This window comes from Anser anser (genome assembly GCF_964211835.1).
Source record: "Anser anser genome assembly, chromosome: 6".
In the NCBI taxonomy this organism is placed as follows: domain Eukaryota; kingdom Metazoa; phylum Chordata; class Aves; order Anseriformes; family Anatidae; genus Anser; species Anser anser.
In genome coordinates this window covers 29,137,299-29,157,909 of record NC_139726.1, presented here as the reverse complement: position 1 = coordinate 29,157,909, position 20,611 = coordinate 29,137,299, and the positions used below count along the sequence as shown (strand labels likewise).

General features: G+C 52.4%; 1 protein-coding gene across 16 annotated transcripts in view; it reads left to right on the top strand.

Moving 5' to 3' along the window:
* The window catches only part of PCBP3 (poly(rC) binding protein 3), a 49,650-nt gene that overhangs the window by 18,921 nt on the left and 10,118 nt on the right, over positions 1-20,611 (top strand). For 5 of the 16 annotated variants that reach the window (XM_083842762.1, XM_083842754.1, XM_083842757.1 and 2 more), the window contains exons 5-15: positions 5,942-6,013; positions 6,114-6,137; positions 6,897-6,929; positions 7,646-7,762; positions 8,111-8,242; positions 8,553-8,702; positions 11,297-11,371; positions 13,850-13,891; positions 16,527-16,605; positions 17,289-17,348; positions 20,207-20,259. In XM_083842762.1, the coding sequence (XP_083698888.1) occupies positions 5,942-6,013; positions 6,114-6,137; positions 6,897-6,929; positions 7,646-7,762; positions 8,111-8,242; positions 8,553-8,702; positions 11,297-11,371; positions 13,850-13,891; positions 16,527-16,605; positions 17,289-17,348; positions 20,207-20,259 (837 nt within the window). The remainder of the gene's footprint in view (positions 1-5,941; positions 6,014-6,113; positions 6,138-6,896; positions 6,930-7,645; positions 7,763-8,110; positions 8,243-8,552; positions 8,703-11,296; positions 11,372-13,849; positions 13,892-16,526; positions 16,606-17,288; positions 17,349-20,206; positions 20,260-20,611) is intronic. The other 11 variants (XM_083842760.1, XM_083842748.1, XM_083842755.1 and 8 more) reach the window with 8 other exon arrangements.

The window sequence follows — 20,611 nt, the reverse complement described above, 5'->3', positions numbered from 1 at the left end:
CCACCCGTGCCAGGGTTCCACTTCTGTGGGAAGCTGCTGCTGGTGTGCGTTAACTGCTGAGGTTTGGTGTGGTAGGATGAAGCAGATGGTGCCCAGCAGATAAGCAAGGAGTCCTCCTGGATGTCCCTGCCCAGGTTTCCAGTGCCCACTGGCAGGAGCCAGGGCTCAGTGCTTCTCTTAGTGGTAGAGACTCACCAGCTTTCCTCGCCTGGGACAAGTCTCTGCTGGGGGTATGTGATGCTGCATTTCTCTTCCTCTTGGTTTACCAATCAGGTCAGAAATCACTCTGAAATGCATGAAATTTAGAGTAAGAATCATTTCAAAAGAGAGGTGATGTGAAAATCACTAGGGAGGGTTTGCACGTTGTACAGACCGTCTCTTCTGTTTCCTTCTCAAAAAATGGAAGAGGTGGTGTTCAAGAGTCCAGCTCTGCCACGGGAGCTGGCTCAGGAACACCACCAAAAACATACAGTTTTACGTGGGTTCAGCAGAAGGGGACACTCACGCAGGATAAACAGCCTTTGGGCTGGTCTGAGAGCAGGGAAGTGTATTTGGTTGGGATGCAGCTGAGCCCACAGCGGGACGGCGGGGCTGGGGCCATGGCCATCACCCAGGGGTGTCTGCACCAGATGGTTCTGGGCTTTGGCTAACACCAATGTCTAGAGGCAATATCTATCTCTGGAGGGTCACCCAGTGTGAACAGCCAGCCCTGCTCTCTGGAGGGTGAAGGATATGGGGAGCAAGTTGTACTGGCTTGAAGGGAGGTAAGAAGTGGTTAGGCAATGGAGAGGAGCTCCCCAGAGTTACAGCTAGCAAAGAATTTGGCGGCAGGAGCAGGAGTTAGAAAACAACCAGAGGCACTGAGGCTGCAGGAGAAGCTGTTTGCGGTGATGGCGCTGACACCGAATTCACGGGCAGAGGAGCCAGAAGAGGGGAGGGAGGGAGGGAGCAGCGGGACCAGAGGAAGGAACATTTGCATCCCTGCAGTAGCAATTGAGGTAATTGACGTAGAGGTGAGTAAGGCTGGAAGAGCCCCATGGTGCACGTGTGCAGGGAGGGGAAGGCAGGTTGTAATTGCTCATCAGCAGCCAAGGAGTAACATCGTGGGCCATGAGCAGACACACATCGCCTGGAGCAGAGCGAGGGAATGGGAGCAGGTGACCAAGAATGCAGTGTCCAGAAATGCCTGCTGTGAGGGCAAGAGCAGGGAGATTCATCTCCTGAAATGCTTGGTAAGACCAAGGGCAGGTGAGAAGCTGGGAAGCTATGGCTGATGTACCAAGCCACAGTGGCAGCATCTTTTTTTTTTTTTCTTTTTTTTGGTTAGAGTTTTCTAACGTATTTTCACTGGAGCTGGTGAGTGGAGGAAACATTAATCAAAATGACTCCTGTTTGTGGAAACTTAGCAGCTGTGAATGCAGCTTTATTCCAAAACAATGCCAGTAGCTGATGCATTTCTGTTTGGAGCCTGGGTTCAACTGAGTACTAGACTTTGGTTTTCTCCCACATCAATTTTTATCCTTGCTCCTTCCATCCCCAGTCTGATCCGGCCAGACTGTATTGTCGTCATAATCCCAAGTTTGCTGCATCGCGCTGCCCCCAGCTGCTAAAACGCAATGCTGAAAATCACCGGATTAGGTCTTAATGGGAGGATCAAGCTGCAGGGAGATGAGTGGGGAGAAAGCTCCTGCTTAAGCAAGTGGACGAAGTGGACAAGCAGATCTCAGGAAAGCAAGCTAAAAAGCATAAAAAAGTCAGAAAAACAGTGTCTTTCTTGAGCTCACTTCTGCCTGCTTTTCTCTACATGTATGGCTTGGCTTTCAGTTCCCAAGTGTCAGAAAATGCTGGTCTGAGTTTTAGGACACAGGTATTGAGAGGTCAGAGGTTTTTAAACATTTCCTCCCTCATGCTGGAAAATGTATTCAAGTTATGGACTTTCTGGTCAAGATGTTAATTCCCAACACGAAACTTGGCCAATGCATTAGAAATATGGGCCTTGATGTAGATTACTGTGGTGTGCTGAAGGGCCTTGGGTCTTTAATGCTTGGCGTCCAGCTGGTGGGACTCTTGAAGCACCAAGAGACCATGAAACACGTTGTATGTTCTTCAGGTTGGCGTTGCCTTTGAGCAACCACCAAGATGCTCCAGAGCAGGATCTCCATGTGGTCCCTGGGCAGGTGGCATCTCCTCCACGTGCAGACCAGTGCCGTGGCCACCCTGTGCTTTGCCTGCATGCATCTGCAAAGGCTCTTGGTCAACGGGGCTCCAAGGCTTTGGAGTTTGGGTGGCAGCCTGGACTGAACAAAAGGGGTGGTTTTCTGGAAGCCATGCAATGGGTGACGGGGATGATAGGGATTTTTTGAGTTTTACTTGGCAGTGCCTGTGAATTTTCCATCTAGACCTTTCATGGAGGGGGCGGGTTGTGCGTGTGGGATGTTTTTGCACCGAATTGTCCTCTCTGTTTGTTTTCAGACAGCTTGAGCAAAACATTGCTGTCCCCCAGAATAAAGACCTAGATAAAGCTGTGAAATTTGATCTCCGTAACACTGATGAGAATATTCCATGATGGAATCTGGAAAAGAAACTTTACCTTATGCATCTGACTTCTGGCAGGACCTGGTCCCAGAGGCACAAAAGTGACTTCAGTGCAGATTACCCAAGCGTATTTTCTGTTTGTTCTGTGGTTTTCTCGTCTAGCTTGGAAGATGGGTTTGAGAACAGACTTGAAAAAAAGGTGTCCGCTTAGGGCAAGGGTAGTTTTACTCACCTGTGGCCTTCATAGATCCCTGGAAATAAGCAAGAAACACTGTACCATTGCAAAGAAGGAGCACGGGAAGGAAAACACCTGCAAACCCCCTGACGCAAAGAGAAGAAGAGTTAGTGCTGAGGAGCATGGGCCCTAGCCAGAGCAGGGACCCCTTGACCTGAAAGGCTGGGAGGAGAGCCCCGCACCCCAGCTCTGGCCCTGGGGTCTGCAGGCAGCAGCAGTGCCAGTGGTGGGCCTCCGCGGTGGGCCCCGTTTGTGAGAGCCAAAGCCACCCCCTCCGACAGGCCGGCTGCTGCTCCTGCGCCTCGGGGACAGGGGGCTGCCAGGGGGAGCTGCCCCAGCGCCGGCAGCAGGGGCCAGCTCCCACTTGGAAGCAGGCTGGAGAATAAAGCCCAGCCCAGGGCTCAGCCGCCCCCCGTCTGCTGCTTCACATGCTGTGTCTGTCCTGCAAGGGGGCTGGGACGTGAAGCAACCATGAAAAAGGTCATGGTCTTTAATTAATTAAATTAAATTAAATAATTACATTAATACACAGTGTTCAGACTTTTCATAATAATTAGATTTTACTCGATCTTGAAGGACATCTCAATATTTGCGAGGTGTGTCAGCAAGCATAAAGGCAAGAGCACTAAATTAGGCAATTGATCCGACCTCCAAAAAAACTAGCACGGAGAAAAGTCAGATTGTGTCTGGGGGGGGGCAGGAGGCCTCCTGCTGCTCTAGGTTTCAATTTTCCTCCTTTTCTTGCTTGGTCACTGGTACATGAGCTGTTTTTTAGCCAATGAGAATTCCTGATAGGTTAAGAAAAATGCCTGGAATTTAATAGATTTATTTATTAAAACCAAAGGAGGGGGGAAGAACGAGGTTGTTCTGAGTGTTGATGATGCCTTCTCTAAGCACTCTTCCAAAACGCAGATGGATTTAAAAACCCTTATTTCATTTTGCAGTGGGGTCATCCTTTAGAATAATGTTCAGGGACAGATCAGCGTTGGGTGTGCCTTCCATTTTGGGGCCAAACCCAGCTCTTCCATCTCATGGTGCCACATCCTTGACCTCTGCAGGACTGCACCTACTCTGCGCAGGGCTGGGCTCTTTGCTTTATCCGTCAGACTGCACGTAATGGTGTCCTCAGGGCTTTCGGGTGGAAGGACAAAGAAGCAATTTTGAGGATGCCATGAGCTAGGCAGAGCTTGTTGGCCCTGTGAAGAGGAAGGGTCCTAGGAGATGAGTCTCTTTGGGCTGAGAATACTCTGAAATGCTCAAAATGGCGTTAGGGGGAGATTTTTTTCTCAGCACTTTGTCCGTGAAGAATGAACAACGTTGCGGGGGAGGGAAGGGGGGACACACGTACAGAATAAATGCCCCTGCTCTATTGTTCCCATCATTTCTACTGCGTTTATGAACTCACATATAAAAGACTTACCTTTCACTAGTATGATTAAGAAAAGGCCAATGTAGCTTTCCCGCTCACTGGAGCATGAAGCGTGTTTAATTTAATAATGCTGATAAATCTTAAAGCCAGGAGCATTTGGCTAACACATGACCCACTTTTTCAATCAATTGGAAACATTTACATAACAGCCAGCTTCGGGGTCCCTCATGTGAGGGATGGGGAGCAAGGGGCGGCAGACGCAGCAGTAGTAAGTGGCTACGCTACAGGGCGTTTGGTGAAGGCAAAGCAGCAAATTTGGTGCGCCCTTGGTGGAAGTTGTCACCCACCTTTCCTGGGACTGCCAGCCCCTGCGCTGAGCAGCAGGGCCAGCACGGCGGTTCTCCCGGTCCCGACGGGTTTGTAACAAACCCATTTCCAGCGAGCTGCTGTCTTGTGGGACAGCATTGTCTCTCTGATCACCACAGTGTCTTTTTATCCATTTTGGGTTTTATAAGAACCTCTTAGAAGAGAGCACTTGCTGTCAAACCCATCTCCCGGCCATTTATGCACTGCTGCATATTTATACATCCCTACTGCCTCTTTGCATTAAAGTAATACTTGAGCACTGGTTTACCTCCCATTTTTTGGCCACATAAGTCCCCGTATGAGCAAAGGAAAATGCCAGATGCTTGTGACAGGGATGAAAAATCTCCCATCTGACGTGTACTAAGGGATTAAATAACATGGAGGAGAATTGCTACAAATCTCGCAGCGTTGCATGTAGGCGGATGCTGGCGCTTTCCTCTGAGACAGAACCAGTCTCCCCACGCGGTAGGCTGTGGAGACATTTCATGTGCCTGGTCCTTGTGCAGGGATGCCACTAAGGAGCTGTCAGGAAAGGAGAGGGAGGATTTGTTGCCATGCTCTGATTTATTGTTCCCTGCCTCCAAAATTCCAGTGGCATTTTTCCCTCTAGAGGGCAGAGGAGGAAAAGGAGAGAATGTAAAGGGAAAGGAACATGTCAGCGCCTGGAAAACTGGCAGAGGTTTTGTTAGATAAATGCAAGGCATGTATGGCTGGAAATGACACGTATTCCTCAGACACAGTGCCACCTCACAGACCTGGATGTTAAAAAAGAAGTTTGGTAATCAAGACACCATCTTGGTCCTTCCCTCTCCATGCTCTTGGGATCTGATGGGTATTTCCCAGTAACTGAAGAGCTGGCTTTTACAAAACCCACTGGTCCAGATTTTCTGAGTGTCCATTCATGCTTGGAATGGTGAATTTTGTTTTGCTGGGTTGGTGTCCTGGGTCTTTTAAAGTCCCAACTCTGCAGTCGATCTTTGGCCAGGCTACTCCATCATGGGCTGGGCTGTAGGAGCTCCCTGCTCCTGCATCCACAGGCTCAGCTGGGCACAGCTTTGTTTTAGGCATCTGGCAATGCCACTTCAGGCACTTGAGTCTTTGATCCTGCCATGGCTTTTGTGTGAAGGCGGTGGCCGAGCTGCAGCAGAGCTGCGGGTTGGTGCAGTGAGCACCGAGCCCACCTGCAGCCGTGCCCCTGCCCGTCAGGGCCTGTCCCATGCCACAGAAACATCCTGAGAAAACCTCTTGTGCTTGTGCTGATGGTTTCACTGCAGTCTGGGTCGGTGGAGAACGGGGTGGCGAAGCTGTGAGGAAGGACAGGCCTGTCCGAGCCATACCCATCCTTCCCCCTCTGCCCCCAGGTGATACGGCTGTGCTGCTGCCTCCTCCTGTGCTGGGGCTCCCCTCCCGCTAACGCCGTCTCCTGTCCCCGGTAGGAAATGGAGTCAAAGGTCTCCGAAGGCGGCCTGAACGTCACCCTCACCATCCGGCTGCTGATGCATGGCAAGGTAACGGCTCCCGGGAGGGGTGGCATCCTGGCTTCCTCTCCTGCCCGGGTTATCTTCACATTTTGCAGTGTCATTTATGCTGTGTTTGTTTTTTTTGTAGGAAGTCGGAAGCATCATTGGAAAGGTAAGGACATGTTTTAAATGTGTGTTTAGACACTGCCTGAATTGCCTGCAGCATTTACTGTCTCTGATAGGGTATATGCCAGTTACCTCATCCTCTAATGTCCCTTAAACGTTGGGTCGGTATGAACTGCATTTGTGTGACAGCAATGGCGAGATACCCACAGAGAGGTCAAAGACCGTTCCCCTAAAAAAGCAGCTTGTCTAGTACAACTTCTGGCTGCTTCACTGTGGTGATGATTAGGTGCTTGTCGTCATGTTGCTTGGAAATGTAAATGAAATAGATTCATTAAGGAAAGTTAAGAAATGTGATGCAATACGGTTTATTTTTTTTCCTCTGAGGCTTCCAGGCGCAATTTAGCTTGTGCAGAAAGCTTCATGAGGTGCTCTGCTTCGTGGTGCTTGACATGGTGGTTTGTAAAGTCCTGCCTATGTGGGATGGCTTTCTGGCCAGTTCCTGAGCTTTTCTGTGCAGTTTTCCTACTAAAAGGAAATTCAGAAAGGAAGGTGGAAGTTGCAGTTGTGCTGTTTTGTCTGATTCATGCCTTACAGACATGGGAGCACGGCTACGAAGGGGTGGATGTGCCTGGAGCATCAGCTCTTCAGCCCACCCATCACATGGGGATGGAGGGCCCAGCACCATAGAGCTGCCCAAATATTTGGCTATGTGCTGCTGTGTATTATATGCATGTTTGAAAAGGTTGTTTTGAAGGTGAAAGTCTTGAGTTGCTAAGATGGCCTGTGTCTCTGCTTCTTGTTTCAGAAAGGAGAGACCGTGAAGAAGATGCGTGAGGAGGTGAGCAGCACAGATCCATAAAATAATTTGTAATAGAGGGGTGAGGAGTGGGAAGGACCAGCAGCACGCAGAACAATGGCCAGAGCTGTCCCGAAGGCTCGTTGCCCTGTGAGAGACGTGTGGCTGTGACACCACATTCAGCCTTCCTGCAAGGAGACCCAAGCGAGCTGTCCCCTGAGCTCTTTTGTCCAGCTTTATCCTTCCATACTCAAACTCCCATCACATTTAATGGGAATTTTCCAGAGCCTAGAGCTTGCTGCCAATGAAACAGTGAAATCTGGTCTCTTGTGAGATGCAGTTTGTCCAAGGTCTTTGTGCCTTTAGCTGCCAAAGAGTTACCAGATCTGTAAGCAGCACTCCTCTTTTTACAAGCAGTGATGCCACGAGCCAGGCTTGCCTTGATGGTATGGGTTTGCGTTGCAGTAAAAGACCCAAGGTGGGCGCTCGGAAGCCCTTTCTGAGGGTCAGGGTGAGGCAGGGCTGGAAGCACTGTGGCAGGGCAGGGGGAGGACTTTCTAAGGTTAGATGGGATGTCTTCAGGTGGTGACCAGAAACCAAGTGAGTAGTGTGCTCCTGGGGATCTCTGAGTTTCTACGGTTGCGTGCTGGGCCTTTCCAGGGCAGGCAGGATACAACCCAAAGAAAGGGCTGTGCCTCTAGCGCATCCCCCCCAGTTTCCTGGCTGTGGCTGCTCCAGGGCTGCCCTTCTTTTTCCAGAGCGGGGCAAGAATCAACATCTCGGAGGGAAACTGCCCTGAGCGAATTGTGACCATCACTGGCCCCACCGACGCCATCTTCAAGGCTTTCGCCATGATCGCCTACAAATTTGAGGAGGTGAGAAATGTGAGCCCTTTGTCCCAGGAGGGCAGAGTACAAGGTTCTGCATCCAGCCGTGGTGACCCACCGGGCAAGCAGAGCTCAGGCGTGCCCACTGCTGGGGCCAGCAGTGCAGCTGGGTACCTCCAACACACACATGCCTGGTTGGACTTGCTCAGCTGGTGCACAGCCTGGTCCCAAAGCCTTTTGGCTGGTCCAGGCATCTCTAAATGGGCAAGAACTGAGACCAGCCTGGGTCTGGAGGACGTGACCCCTCTTTACTAGCTCAGAGCATTTGGGTTGGGCTGGATGGCAGACATCTGGTTGGGGAACAAGGGCTGACGCGTTGTGCTCTTCCTTCCCAAGGACATAACCAACTCAATGAGCAACAGCACTGCTACCAGTAAACCTCCAGTGACGCTGCGACTGGTCGTGCCAGCTAGTCAGTGCGGCTCGCTGATTGGCAAAGGAGGCTCCAAGATCAAGGAAATCAGGGAGGTAAATCAGACCTGCCTTAGTTACTGCATGTAACCGCAGCTCCTCAATGCTGATCCGCAGCCAAGGGGGAATGGGAGCAGCCTTGGAAAGAGGGATCCTCATATGCTGGCATCATGTGCCAGGCACTTCCCAGGATGGTCCAGCTGACACAGGAGCAGCAGCATGGCTTTTGTTCCTCGGGACTTGCCGCATCCCCACTTGCACAGGGCTGCTGCAGCTCTCTGGGGGCACGTGGCATCGGAGCTGGAGCTGGCTGCAGGGAGAGGGGTTCAGCATCGGGATTGCTCCTTCTCTCTCTTTCTGTCTCCAGTCCACAGGTGCTCAGGTTCAAGTGGCGGGGGACATGCTGCCCAACTCCACGGAGCGGGCAGTGACAATCTCGGGGACACCCGACGCAATTATCCAGTGTGTCAAACAGATCTGTGTGGTGATGCTGGAGGTACAGTCTGTAACAAAGGGGGTAAAGTATATAGGATAAAACCCGACCAGCACCACAACAGCGCTGCGAGCTGTGGAGCGTGTCCTTGTCACTGTTCACCACGCATTAGCAGACCACTCTCATTTCCTGGTACCTTCGTTTGAAACCCACCCAGTGTGTTTTCCCCACTGTGTTCACATGTTATTTCTAGAGTGCCAAACCGGAAAGCTGTTGGGTGCCCGAAGGAGATGGTTTGTGTCACAGCACCAGGTGGTTTCAGGAGAGAGGGCTGCTGGAGGATACCAGGCAGGCTGGGAGGAGGTGGCCAGTGCATCTCCCACATTGGGCAGCTGAGAGAGTGCAGAGGGAAGGGAGCTGTGGGCATGCCTGCCAGCTTGAGCTCCTGTGAGGCAGAGGGGAGGAGGTAGTGAGGAAGGCTGGTGGAGAGCAGGGACCACAGAGCGCGTGGACATGTGGTCAGGGTGCAGTTTTCTGGGAGAAATTCTCCCCAGATACTTTCTGCTGTGGAGCTATGCTGCCGTACAGGTGGCTTACTGGTGGGGCTGACTGCAGCCATGTGCCCCACATCCACGCCCGCAGCCTTGGAGAAGCTCCAGGAGGAGCCCACCGCAGCCACGGCACAGTGACAGCCCCGCTCCTGGTGCCTCCCAGCAGCGGACAGGCATGGGCCCTCAGCTTTGCTGGGCAGCTCACACACCGCTGCCCTGTTGTGGCAAGGAGGAGCCTGTTTCACAGAATGACAGACTGGTCGAGATGAGGAGGGGCCTGCTCCAGCGGGGACACCCCGAGCAGGGTGCCCAGCCCCACGTCCCGGCGCCTCCCGAAGCTCCCCAAGGAGGAGACCCCACAGGCTCTGGGCAGCCTGTGCCAGGGCTGCGGCACCCGCCCAGCACAGAAGTGCTGCCTGGTGCTCAGAGGGAGCCTCCTGGGCTCCAGGCTGTGCCCAGGGCCTCTCGGCCTGGCGCTGGGTCGTGTTTGCTGCTGCAAGAGTTTCACACGAGGACACCAAGGTCTGGTGGAGACAAGGCAACACCAAACACAGGCAACTTCAGTTCAAGAGCAGCAATGTCCATGAACACATTACCAGCCGCTGCTGGTACTGATGCTCTCATGGACACGCTGTGCTGTTAGGGGAGTGTGGATTTAGCCATGCAGTGGCTACAGGTTATTGTGGCAGAGGTGGGCTTGAGGTGATGCTCGCAGTGTGTGTTGTATGGTCTTGGGTGGTTGCTGTTTCCACCGACCAAAACAAGGGTTGCAGCTCCTCTATCTGGCTCAGCAATGTGAAAGAGAAAAAAAGCATTATTTTTTCTTGCAGTCCTAAGTCTAGCAAGTCCCCCAGCTTTAACAGTTTGCAGATATGCTCCTTGTAACGTTTATGTCTTAAGTTGTCTTACCACAAGAAATTCTTGCTCATCCCCTCCAAGATTTGTAATGCAGTAAAAGAAGAAGCAGGTTTGTGATTATACACACTGTGCTTTGATCATGCAGCTTTCCTGCAGACTAGGACTAAGCGTGAAGATTTAAATATGACGCTTGGCTACAGATAGACAGAGAAGAACATAGAAGAAAATGATGAATTTTCTACAAGATAGTGTAATTTATATTGCCTATCCTTACGTATTAGTAGCAACTGAGCCATTTCACATGTGGTAGAATCAGAAGGCTTTTATCTGAAATCTCTCATGATCCCCAGAAATCTCCCAAGATCTCCTCTGTGGACTGTTAGTTGTGTTTAAGAGTAAACCAACGTTGAGAGAACCATGGTTAGGAGATTCCATGTGCCATGCCGAGGTCAGCGTGCGGGCTCCAGCTGCTGCCCATACCGATGGGGCACAGGAGGTCTTGATCGCAATGACAGCGCTTTGCAGTGCCTGCTGCGTGGCCAGCCCGGGCAGTGAGAAACAAAAGCAAGCCCCAGGGTTGCCACCGTGCCCACAGCAAGGAACACAAGCGGGGGCGGACAGCATCATCTGGGTGGGACGCTCGGTCCTGGCGTGTGCATGAGCCGTGCTCACAATGCCATGCAGCAGCTCCAGGTGTTTGGTGGGGCTGGGACAGGCTGCTGATACACGAGTGGAGTTGGACTCGACGGCCCTTGTGGGTCTCTTCGACTTGAGATATTCTCATCTGTTCAGACTCAAAGAAAGCCCTTGCGTGGAGGAGGCTCGTGGCATCCGGAGACAGAAAGCCCAGCCCTTGTGCGCCTGGCATTGCAGTGACACACCGTGTCCCTCCCCATCTCCCTGCAACTTGAGGTGGGGGGATCTGAGGAGGATGTCGCAGACTGGCGTCAGCCTAGACCAGGAGGCATGGTCTGTGGAGAGCAGAGCAAAGGCAGGGGACACAGCAGAGGTCCAGGAAGTGTTTGAGAGTGCTGTGCATTGGCAGGGAAGTCCCCAGGGTGTCCTTCTTCTCCCATTTAAATGCCCATTTCCCCCATGTCTTCCTGTACAGAAATGCTGTTTGCCTGGTGCGGGTGTTGCTGGCCGTGGCCCTGGAGGCACGGGGTGGAGGCCCGTGCTCCGTCGGGTGCTTTCTAACTCTCTTTTTGCCGCTGTTTCAGGAAAAGCTGTTCTAATGTTCTCTCTCCCTCTCCTTGTCCCTTTTCCTAGTCCCCACCAAAAGGTGCCACCATTCCCTACCGCCCAAAGCCCGCCTCCACCCCTGTCATTTTTGCAGGTGGTCAGGTAAGAGCCGACCCGCTTGCAGCCTCCACTGCCAACCTCAGCCTTTTACTGCAGCACCAGCCGCTGCCCGTTAGTGCACTCAGGTTTCTTGCCTTCTGACTTGCATGGTGTCATCCCATCCGTGTCACGCCGCGGCAGCTGGACCAAAAGCTTTTTGCAGAACTGCAGGCATGCTGGGGGTGGGGATGGGCCAGCGTGTCCTGTTTTCTGGCCTCTCCAGTCAAATTAAAGTGACTTTGCACGTTGCAAATCGCTCCCAGGTGGGCTGGGCTCCTCCCAGCCTCTCCAGGGCAGCCTCCAGGGGAGGGTCGTCCCCATTGCTGCCACATGGCTGATCCGGTGCCACCAGCAGGGAACCCCCGCTGCAAGGACGTGGCTCATCTGTGTCCACTGGAGAGCCTGTATCACGTTGCCTTTGGAGATGTCATGCCATGGTAAACCTGGCTAAATCAAGGCTTGTGGTGAAGATAAGATATTTCTAGCAACCCTTGGAGGTGACAGCAGGTTTCAGTTTGCTCAACGGCCATCAGCTCCCATGGCACATGCGTGCAATATGTGCCATAAATCTACATGCAGCGTGTGTGCCCGGTTGCTGATGCGTTTCTCAGTCAAGATAATGAGCATTTAATTTCCTTAAAATGTGTCAGGAATGAGCTTAAATCCTGAAGAGCGCTGTCAGGTTGGTCCATTATCTGACCTGTGTCACCTGGTGCCAGCCATGGTCATCTCCTCCACCTGGACAGCCACCCTTAGTCCAGGAGAGGACTCAAGATGTGCTCAGTGTCCCCAGCCTGCACCCCCCAGCAAGAGAAGCGTGCAAACCATGTGTGCGTGACACACGTCGGTTTTCCAGAGGAAGCAGCGCCGGCACGTTGTTCATTGATCTCCCTATCTCCTGGCACATCTGGCTCCAGCTCTTTCTGCCTGGATTGGGACCCCCTAAATTTGCTCCCTCTCCCCCACGCCCAAGTGCTCTGAGTGCAGACATTGCAGCGTTTTTCTCTGCGTGAGCTACAGCTCGTGTGTTCTGAGCAGTGCCGTGCAAGCTATTTCATGTCCTCCCAGTCTGTAATAAGTAGCAGAAGGGCAAGCCCAAAGCGCAGGCTATTTCAAGCAGCGTGCTGAATTAGCATCTCATAGTCAGTGGGATGAGTGTCTCGTGTGGCCTGAGCAGCCACCCTGGGAAAGAGCTTTGGGTCCAGCTGTCTGTGAGCGGTATCCTCTGAAAAGGGAGAGTAAGGGGGCAGCGCCTCTCCTACTGCTGGGGCTTGGTGTCTCACACAGAGGCGATGCCGCAGGAGGCGGCGAGTGCCTCGGGAAGCAGAGCTCTTCCCTGCCCACCCTGGGCGAGCCCCACGCATCCTCTGAGCCCTTGCAGCCCCTCACGGTTGGGGCTGGAGTGAGAGGCTTGAGATGCGTCTACCCAACATACCTCCCTGCCTTTTAATTCACTGCTTCTAATCAAGTTTTCTAATCAAAACGCAAAGGCCTAATCAAACTGCCAGGAAACGCTGAGCTTCCCAGAGCCCCTCTGCCCATCACCATGGGAGCGCCGGTGCCGTCCCACTGGCACGCTGGCTCTGTGCACAGAGCTCTGCCTCCCTCCCCCTGTGGGCTTTTGGGGCTGTTCCTGGCACTAAACACTTCATTGTTTGCAAATGATGCAGAAAATTTTCATGAGGTGCAGGGATTTTTTTTTTTTCTTTTTGACTTTTTCCTGGCTGTCTTTACTCTCCCTTTATAAAGTGCTGTCCATCTCTTACACCATTTCTTTCAGAATTATATGAATAATGGGTCGACTAGTGGGATGCACCTTGCTAGCTGGTTAAGTCCCAAACATTGGGCACTCTCGTGGCTCTTACCCACAGCGGTGCTTACTTTCAGGTTACTTACAAAAGAGGAGGGATTGCTACAAGCAGTGGTAAAACCAGTAAGCTATCAGCCTAGCCAGCACCCGCGTGGATCTGTGCATTGCCTTCAGCAGGGTGCTGGAGGAGGTGGGGAGATGGAGAACCCGCTAGGAGCAGTGCACCTTGAAATAGGGCGAGGCTCCCTTCACCGGCTTGCTTTTTAGGATGCCAAAGTCACGTTTAGGTGCAAAGGGCGGTGGTGATGCTATTGTGCACCCCTTGCACAGACAGCTCCGACCGATGAACAGCTTTTGCACAGCGAAGCACGCCACAGCCTTGGCTTCCTCCTTGACACAGACCTGGGACCTTTGAAGAGTTGTTTTCTTCTTTTGGAAGAGCCAGACCTCTTCCTCTGGGCTGGCCAGGGGCAGGGGGAGCGCTCTTCCCTCCTCCCCTCCAGCCCCAGATCCAGCCTGCGTTGCTGGTGGCTGCTGACAGCAGCATGTGCTCTGCGTGCAGAGCGCTAGCAGCATTTGCCCCCCATCAGACAAGGAGCAAAGCCCAGGGCTGGCAGGGCTTCGCCACCACCTCCTTCCACCTCTAATAACATCTTGTTTTTCTTTTGCAGGCCTACACAATTCAGGGACAATACGCTATTCCACACCCGGATGTGAGTTTTACCCTAATTTTTCTTACACCCTTTTATGTCACCTGCATGCTACCGTTAATTCACATAATATTAATATTAGACAATAATATTAATAGCAGATTCTCAAAGTAACTGGCAGTGTGTAGTATCTGTAATACCTTCAGGAGCCTTTTAACCTGTTAGCACTAAACTTTATTAATTCTGAGGACTTGGCCTGATGCTAAATTGTTTGCAATGTTCAGTGCTATCCCTTTGTTATGAGACAAAAACCACTCTATGCATTTTGTGCCTCAAAATGATCAAAACAAGCAAAGAAAGGAAAAAAAAACCACATTAAGAGCTTCCCTTCCATTCCCTCCTTGTCCTTAAAACATTGGTCATCCAATGGCTTACGGAGGTGTCTCGGTGGGATGGGGAAAAAGTGAGAGCTCCGTCAGCACACGGTGGGCAGGGATGTGTGCTTTTTGGGGGGGGGTCTTCACTCGGGTGACTCAGTGCCAGGGTTGGGTTTCACTCGTGCCGAAACCCCCTGCTTATGGCCTGCTCTGGTGCCCTGTGTTTGCTGGGGCACACGTAGGGAAGGGATGCTGGCACCTCCGTGCGTACAAGTAAAAGATGCAGATCGGCTGGGCTGGGCCTGACGTGGCTCAGTGTTCCTCCGGCCGGCGGGCGAGTTGGGTCTCGAGTCGCTGCGTTACTTCTGGCACAGCTGAGCAGCAGGCGAGGCAGGCGGGCTCTGTGCACGCGCACTCCCCTTGGTGTCAGGGGAGTGACTTGGCGCTGCTTTTGCTCTGCAGGTTGGGTTTTGTTCGCAGGAGCGAGGGTTGCACCTGCTTCTAGCGGAGGAGCGTGGATCTTGCCTGGTTTTGATGGAGGACAGTTTGGCTTTCCACGTGATGCCAGAATACGTATACTTTGAATAGCCCGCTGTAATTGTTGCTCAGAAATACTCTTAATTGTGTGCATTTCGCTTTAGCTTCCAAACACAGAAGATAAATACGGATGCATATTGCAAGGGTAGATCACTATATTCTTTGTCCCAGTTTTCCTTTGCAAACAGCAAGCATTTTCCTTGTTATTATACTCCTCTGTTTGGCAAGATTAGAACACGTATTAGTGCACACAGTGCTTTGAAAATATTTAGGCTTTAATCAGCACTGGAAAAACAGTGTCTGTGCCTTGCTGACTGTTCTCTGCCCTGCTCCTGGCAGATTTGCTGAGACTTGGAGAAAGTTGTGTGTGCAAGGGCCATGCTCCCCATCCTTCCTCTTGTAGCCCTCTCGTGAGGATCTGTCATTTTAAATACTTGCTCTGCAAAGAAACTCGTCTTGACCATGGTTCCATGGCATTGCCTTTGCTCTCACAGGTCTCTGTGTTTAGTGGCCCCCTTTTGCAGATCCATGACAGCATTTCAAATGCCAAAGGTAAAATGTGAGCTCCTGCCTCAATCTTCTCCCTCTGGCAAAACCCACCTGGGTCAGTGGGAGTTTTGCCTCCTGAAGGGCTTCAGCACTGCCCGGGGTACTCACTTGCTAAGCACCACTATCAGCACTATTTCTTAGAAACGTGCTGCTTCAATGATAGGAAGGATTTGGGTGTTTCTGTCCCAGTAAGGGGAGACGTGACAGGCTCTCCCAGAGCTCCCCAGCACACTCCTTCTCGGGGAGCTGCAGGGCAGCAGTGCCCAGCCAGTTTCAGGAGGGTGGCAAAGATGCAGGAGGTTCCCTGTGGTGTCCTGTCACTTGGACTCGTTGCAGTGAGGAGCTCCATCTGGGTTTAATTTTGCAGAGAACATGATATTTCTTTAAACAGCAGAAAGTGTGGAAGTGAAACCAGCAAGCGGGAGGTGATGAAGGCTGCTCCCCGCTAAAACTGACCTGTTCACCTCCACCCCCTTAGTTTTATTTTGTTTTACGTTTGGAGCAGTGAAGCAGAGCACAAAATGTATTCCAGACAAAATCCTCTATGCAGCCGCTTCCTGATGGGGCTCAAAAAAGATACCCAGCACAACAAGGGATGCAAGGATCTGAAATACCTACTGGCCATGGCTGAAGCCCTCAATTACCCGTGCTGCTAAGGGCTCGTGCTTGCAGTGCACGTCTCCAAGCCAGCATGGAGCCAGATGGTTCATCCATCTCCCACAGATGTTCCCCATCAGTAGGGCAGCACCAGAGCAGTGGCTGCTGGGGAGGCGTTCACGGTGCGGCACGGCCAGCGGGGCTCCGTGCAGCCGGCACACAGGCAGTGCCTCCAAGGTGCCTCCTCTGCTCCAAAACCACACAGCAGTGAGCAGCAGCTTGCAAAAGCCAGCATGGGAAGGTGGAGGCTGGAAATGCTGTGCACAAAAGCCCCGCTGCTGCTTTAGCAGCTCATCGTGTGGCAAAGGAACCAAAACGTCTGATGAGCTAAGAATGGGCTTCTCGCTGGTATTGTACTTCAGACCCTGACCAAGCACTTCTGCTAAAGATTTGGGCTCTACTGCATTTTACCCAGGCCAAGTCCTTCTGTTAGTGTTGTTTTTGCCATGTCTGAACATGGCTTCCTGGTTTCTTTTTTTTTTTTTTTCCCGTTATAATTTTGTTCTTGATTTTTGGTGTGACTTGTTGTACTCTATGACAATAACCTTCTTAGCTCTAATGTCCCTCCTACCCCTCAGCAGTTGACCAAGCTCCACCAGTTGGCTATGCAGCAAACCCCCTTTACTCCCCTTGGACAGACCACCCCCGCTTTCCCTGGTACGTACCCACACGCCCTTTCTAGATATCCTTCTCTTCTTACCTGTAGAGTTTCTCTCTCTTTCTGAACTCATTGTATCTAATGGAAACGAATAGGACCAGTAAAACTGAAGTTGCAATGTCCACAGGGATAGGTTAGCAGGGAGACTAGGTGGAAGTGCAGGGGTTGCGGTCCTCACGGGCACGCTCAGCGCGTAACTGTGCACGCCTGCTCTGCTTCCAGCCTTGCTGGCTTTCTGAGCAGCAGGATGAGCGCCAGCACCACCCTTCCCCACCCGGAGGAGGCAGCATCCCTCGCCGTGTGCCCGTCCGGACCTCTGGGACATCCCCGCAGCGCCGGCGGGGGATGCTGCCCTCGTGCCCGCGGGATGGAGCAGGGCAGGACGGCACTGGGGAGAGCAGTGGGAAGGTGACGCGGTGACAGGAGGACAGCCAGAGCTGGCGTGGCTCACCAGCCTGGCCCGCAAATCCTGCACTGTTTTTCATGGTCAGCTAGGAAGCAGATAGAGCACAGGGGATGGCAATGCTGAAAGCACCTTTGTTTGCTCAGTGGTCAAGGTGCCGAATGGAAATGCCTTTTCTGACAGTATATGTTCATCATATTTTGAGCTTCCTAGATGAAGTGACATTGCTTATCTCCTCGAAGGCAAAAGCATTAAATCTGTTTCTTCTTTGCTCTTCAGGAGAAAAGCTGCCCTTACATTCCTCCGAAGAAGCTCAAAATCTGATGGGCCAATCATCAGGTAAAACACAAAGCTACAGGGAAATCAGTAGGCGGCTGTTGAAAAGTACTTCTGAAGTAGGACTGTGCCATTGTTGTGCTCCTGGATAAATCGTCTTGTTTGTGGAGAAGTGAGAATGTTTTCTGGTGGGCAGGTAGAGACCAGGCAGCACCATGCCTGCCATCTCCCTCTGCGCAGCATGTCCGAAGAAAAGCACCTCTAGTTCGTTACCTGGTTTTTGATGTTTGTCTATAGCTGCCATCTCCGTAATGGAAAGACATCAGGGTCACCGCCCTTATTCTTCCACTTAATTTTGCATAAACCTCACCCGGAAACAGTAGAAAAAATGCTTGTGGGAATGGAAATAACACGCAATTTTAGCTGTCTCTCAGCCATTCAAGGAGAGCTGCATTTTTAGTGGAACAGGACCCCAAGGAGACGAAGCATGGCCGTAATCTTGGAAAAATTTCCATTTCAAATGTCCCTGGCAGCTGCACATTCATCCGTATGTGCTGAACATGCTTTTATACCCCGCTGTTGCTCAGGGGGATGATCCAGAGACCTGCAGGCTCGTGAGCGAGGGGAGCCAGACCTCCCGAACATGCCGGGGTGCGCTTCCTGCCTGCCTCGAAAGCATCTGGGGGCATCGCCCAACCGTGAAAGCAAGCATAGACCATGGAAATAGACCCCACCAGGTGGTAGCAAAAATAGATTTCTTGTTGTCTCTGCGCAGCCTTGTTCTCTGTGTGCCCTACTTTACCCCTTGCAATCACCCATGACATTAATCCTGACCTGGCCGAACACAGTGATTCCCCGTGTTGCATCCAGAGGGATTACATCTGCATGTCAGAGGGGAGGACCCAGTATCCCAAAATGAGCAATCCCCCAGTAATGGAGAAGGATGTTATGGCTGTGGTGACGCAGGGGGTGATGCAATGCCCCAAAATGCAGTTGGGAGAGGCAATGGGGGGCTGGGGTGGGAAATAGGTGTGGAGGTGACAGCACATGCATGGAGGACACTGAACATCCGTGGAGGGCACCAGGGAGCAGGGGGAAGGAGTTTGTCCAGGCTGTAGCTTGGGAACTGGCTCTGCAGGAGCACGTGGAAAGGCTTAGCCCTTTTTGCTCGCTCTGTGCATGAGCACTGCAGAGGGAGGATGAGGCACTGGTGAAATGCCCCTTCCTGTGCCCTGTGCTCTACAGCCAGCGCTGAGCACTGCCTGCTGCACCAAATGCAGGCAGGAGCTATTTTGTGCAGGCTTTGGCACCAGTACAGCAGGTAGGGCTGGGCTTGTGTCCCCATCCCCTGCTTTTCCTTGTGCTCCCAACAAAAAATGGGTCCAGGAGACCTCCCGCAAGGGGTCCGGCGTGCTGCCTGCAAGGGGCGGCCGAGGCACGGTGCTCGGGAACGCGCAGGGACCGTGAGTTGGTGGCTCAGAGACCGGGCATCCTCCCTTCCAGGGGTGGTGCTGAGCGAGGATTTCAGCGTACAGCCTCCTTTTCTTGTTGGAGCTTGCCCACCTCAGCCAGGGCAGGGATGTGGACTGGGGGAGCTCCTGACTGTGGGTTTTTTTTTAGGGCCCGTCCACCCCCCTCCTGCTCCCGGGGGGTCCGAGGGACATGGCCGCAGCTGCCAGCAGACACCTTACTGGGGCAGTTCCAGTACCCAGACAGGAGTTGGTTCGCACCCGTTGGGTTTTAAACCCAAGGCTGTTTGCTCTCAGAACTGATTGGAGCCCCTCTTCCGTAGTGCAGAGGGAAGCACAGACCGCGAAACCCAGCGGTGGCTTGCAGTAGGTGCTCGGTGCTCTCAAGGGATCACACATGGCCACGCAGCACAAGGACGCCCCTTGGGCTTTTGTGACCAGGGGCTCAGTGCTGCTGCTGTGTTGTTCCACAGCAGCACAGCAGTTCCAGTCTCCTGCTGCTTTTTTTTTTCCTCTGCATCCCCTTTATTCCTCTCTTTGCTCGGACACACACATTGCAGTCTTTTGGACTGTAGCGCAAACTGCTCTTAAAAGTTTATGTTATACAGATAAGGTTTTCCTTGGTAGTTTATGTTATACAGATAGGTTTTTTCTGCTGATGCTGCAAATTCCTTATAAGCTACCAGACAGCTTCTGTCCTACAGATTTGGAATAGGATGTCCCTACTCCAGCAATGAGGTGATTTAATATGGAAACCAGTGGGAAAAGCAGGCTTAAACCCGGCTAGGAGTGCTGTGCCAGGCTCTCACGTGGAGCTGCATGTGCGTGGTGGTCTGCTGGCTCCAGCCTTTCCCACCATGAAGGAGAGTATCCTCCCTGTCCCAGGAGAAGCTGGGAAGAAACACACTGCTGCATTCACTCCTTGCTGCTGGCAGTGTGCTTCCACGTGGTTTTGTAGGGAAGCAGGCTCTCCACCGGCATGTTGTTTGCCTTGCCCTAAGAGGGACCATCGGTCCCAAGTCCAGCCAGCATGCGTGTCTTAGCAAGCTCTGGCTTAAGGTCAGCATTTCGGCTGCTGAGCTGCTTTCCTAAGGACGATGTGCCCAGGGAGGGCTGGAGGGCACATGGAAACCCTGCCTCCAGGGTTTCTTCCTTCTGCCACCCCTGCCAGCCCTCCGGGGGAGGCTGCAGCCTTGTGCTGCGCAAACCTTCCCAGAGCCAGTCTCACCTGGGGACCGAGGGCCAAGGGGCACAGTGGAAGGTGGCACCCCACTCCAGATGAGGCAGGTAGCAACCGTCTTCCTCCTCCTTGTACCAGAGTGTGTGATCCCCTTCCCCTCCCAGCCCTGGAGCAGGATGCAGCCTTTGCAATGTCGACTGCTGGGGGGAAGTGCCAGCAACCCGCTGCACTGCTGCTGCAAGCTGTAACCATTTTCCCTTGCATATGCCCAGGTCTGGATGCCAGTCCCCCGGCCAGTACTCATGAACTCACCATTCCCAATGATGTAAGTACAGTGGCGATTCCTCTGCCTGTGTGTGTATGTGTATACACATATATATATATATGTATATATATGTACGCTGCAAATGTATGAGCTCGTTAAATACATTTAGAGATACCCCTTCACTGGGTTCACTCATGCCTTTTGTGCAGCTCCTCAGTCTGGTTGTCTGGGGTCATGAAGCACCTGCTGGTCTCTACCCTGTTGGTAGCTTGCCTAGGGAGAATCCTCCTCAGTGCTCCGTTTTCCTTCCCAAGTGAACTTAGTGCTCACGAAAGATGCCCACTTGACAGCGTTCAGCAGCAGAGGGAGCTCCCAAGCCAGCCCCAGTATAATTGCCTAATATACCACTGGC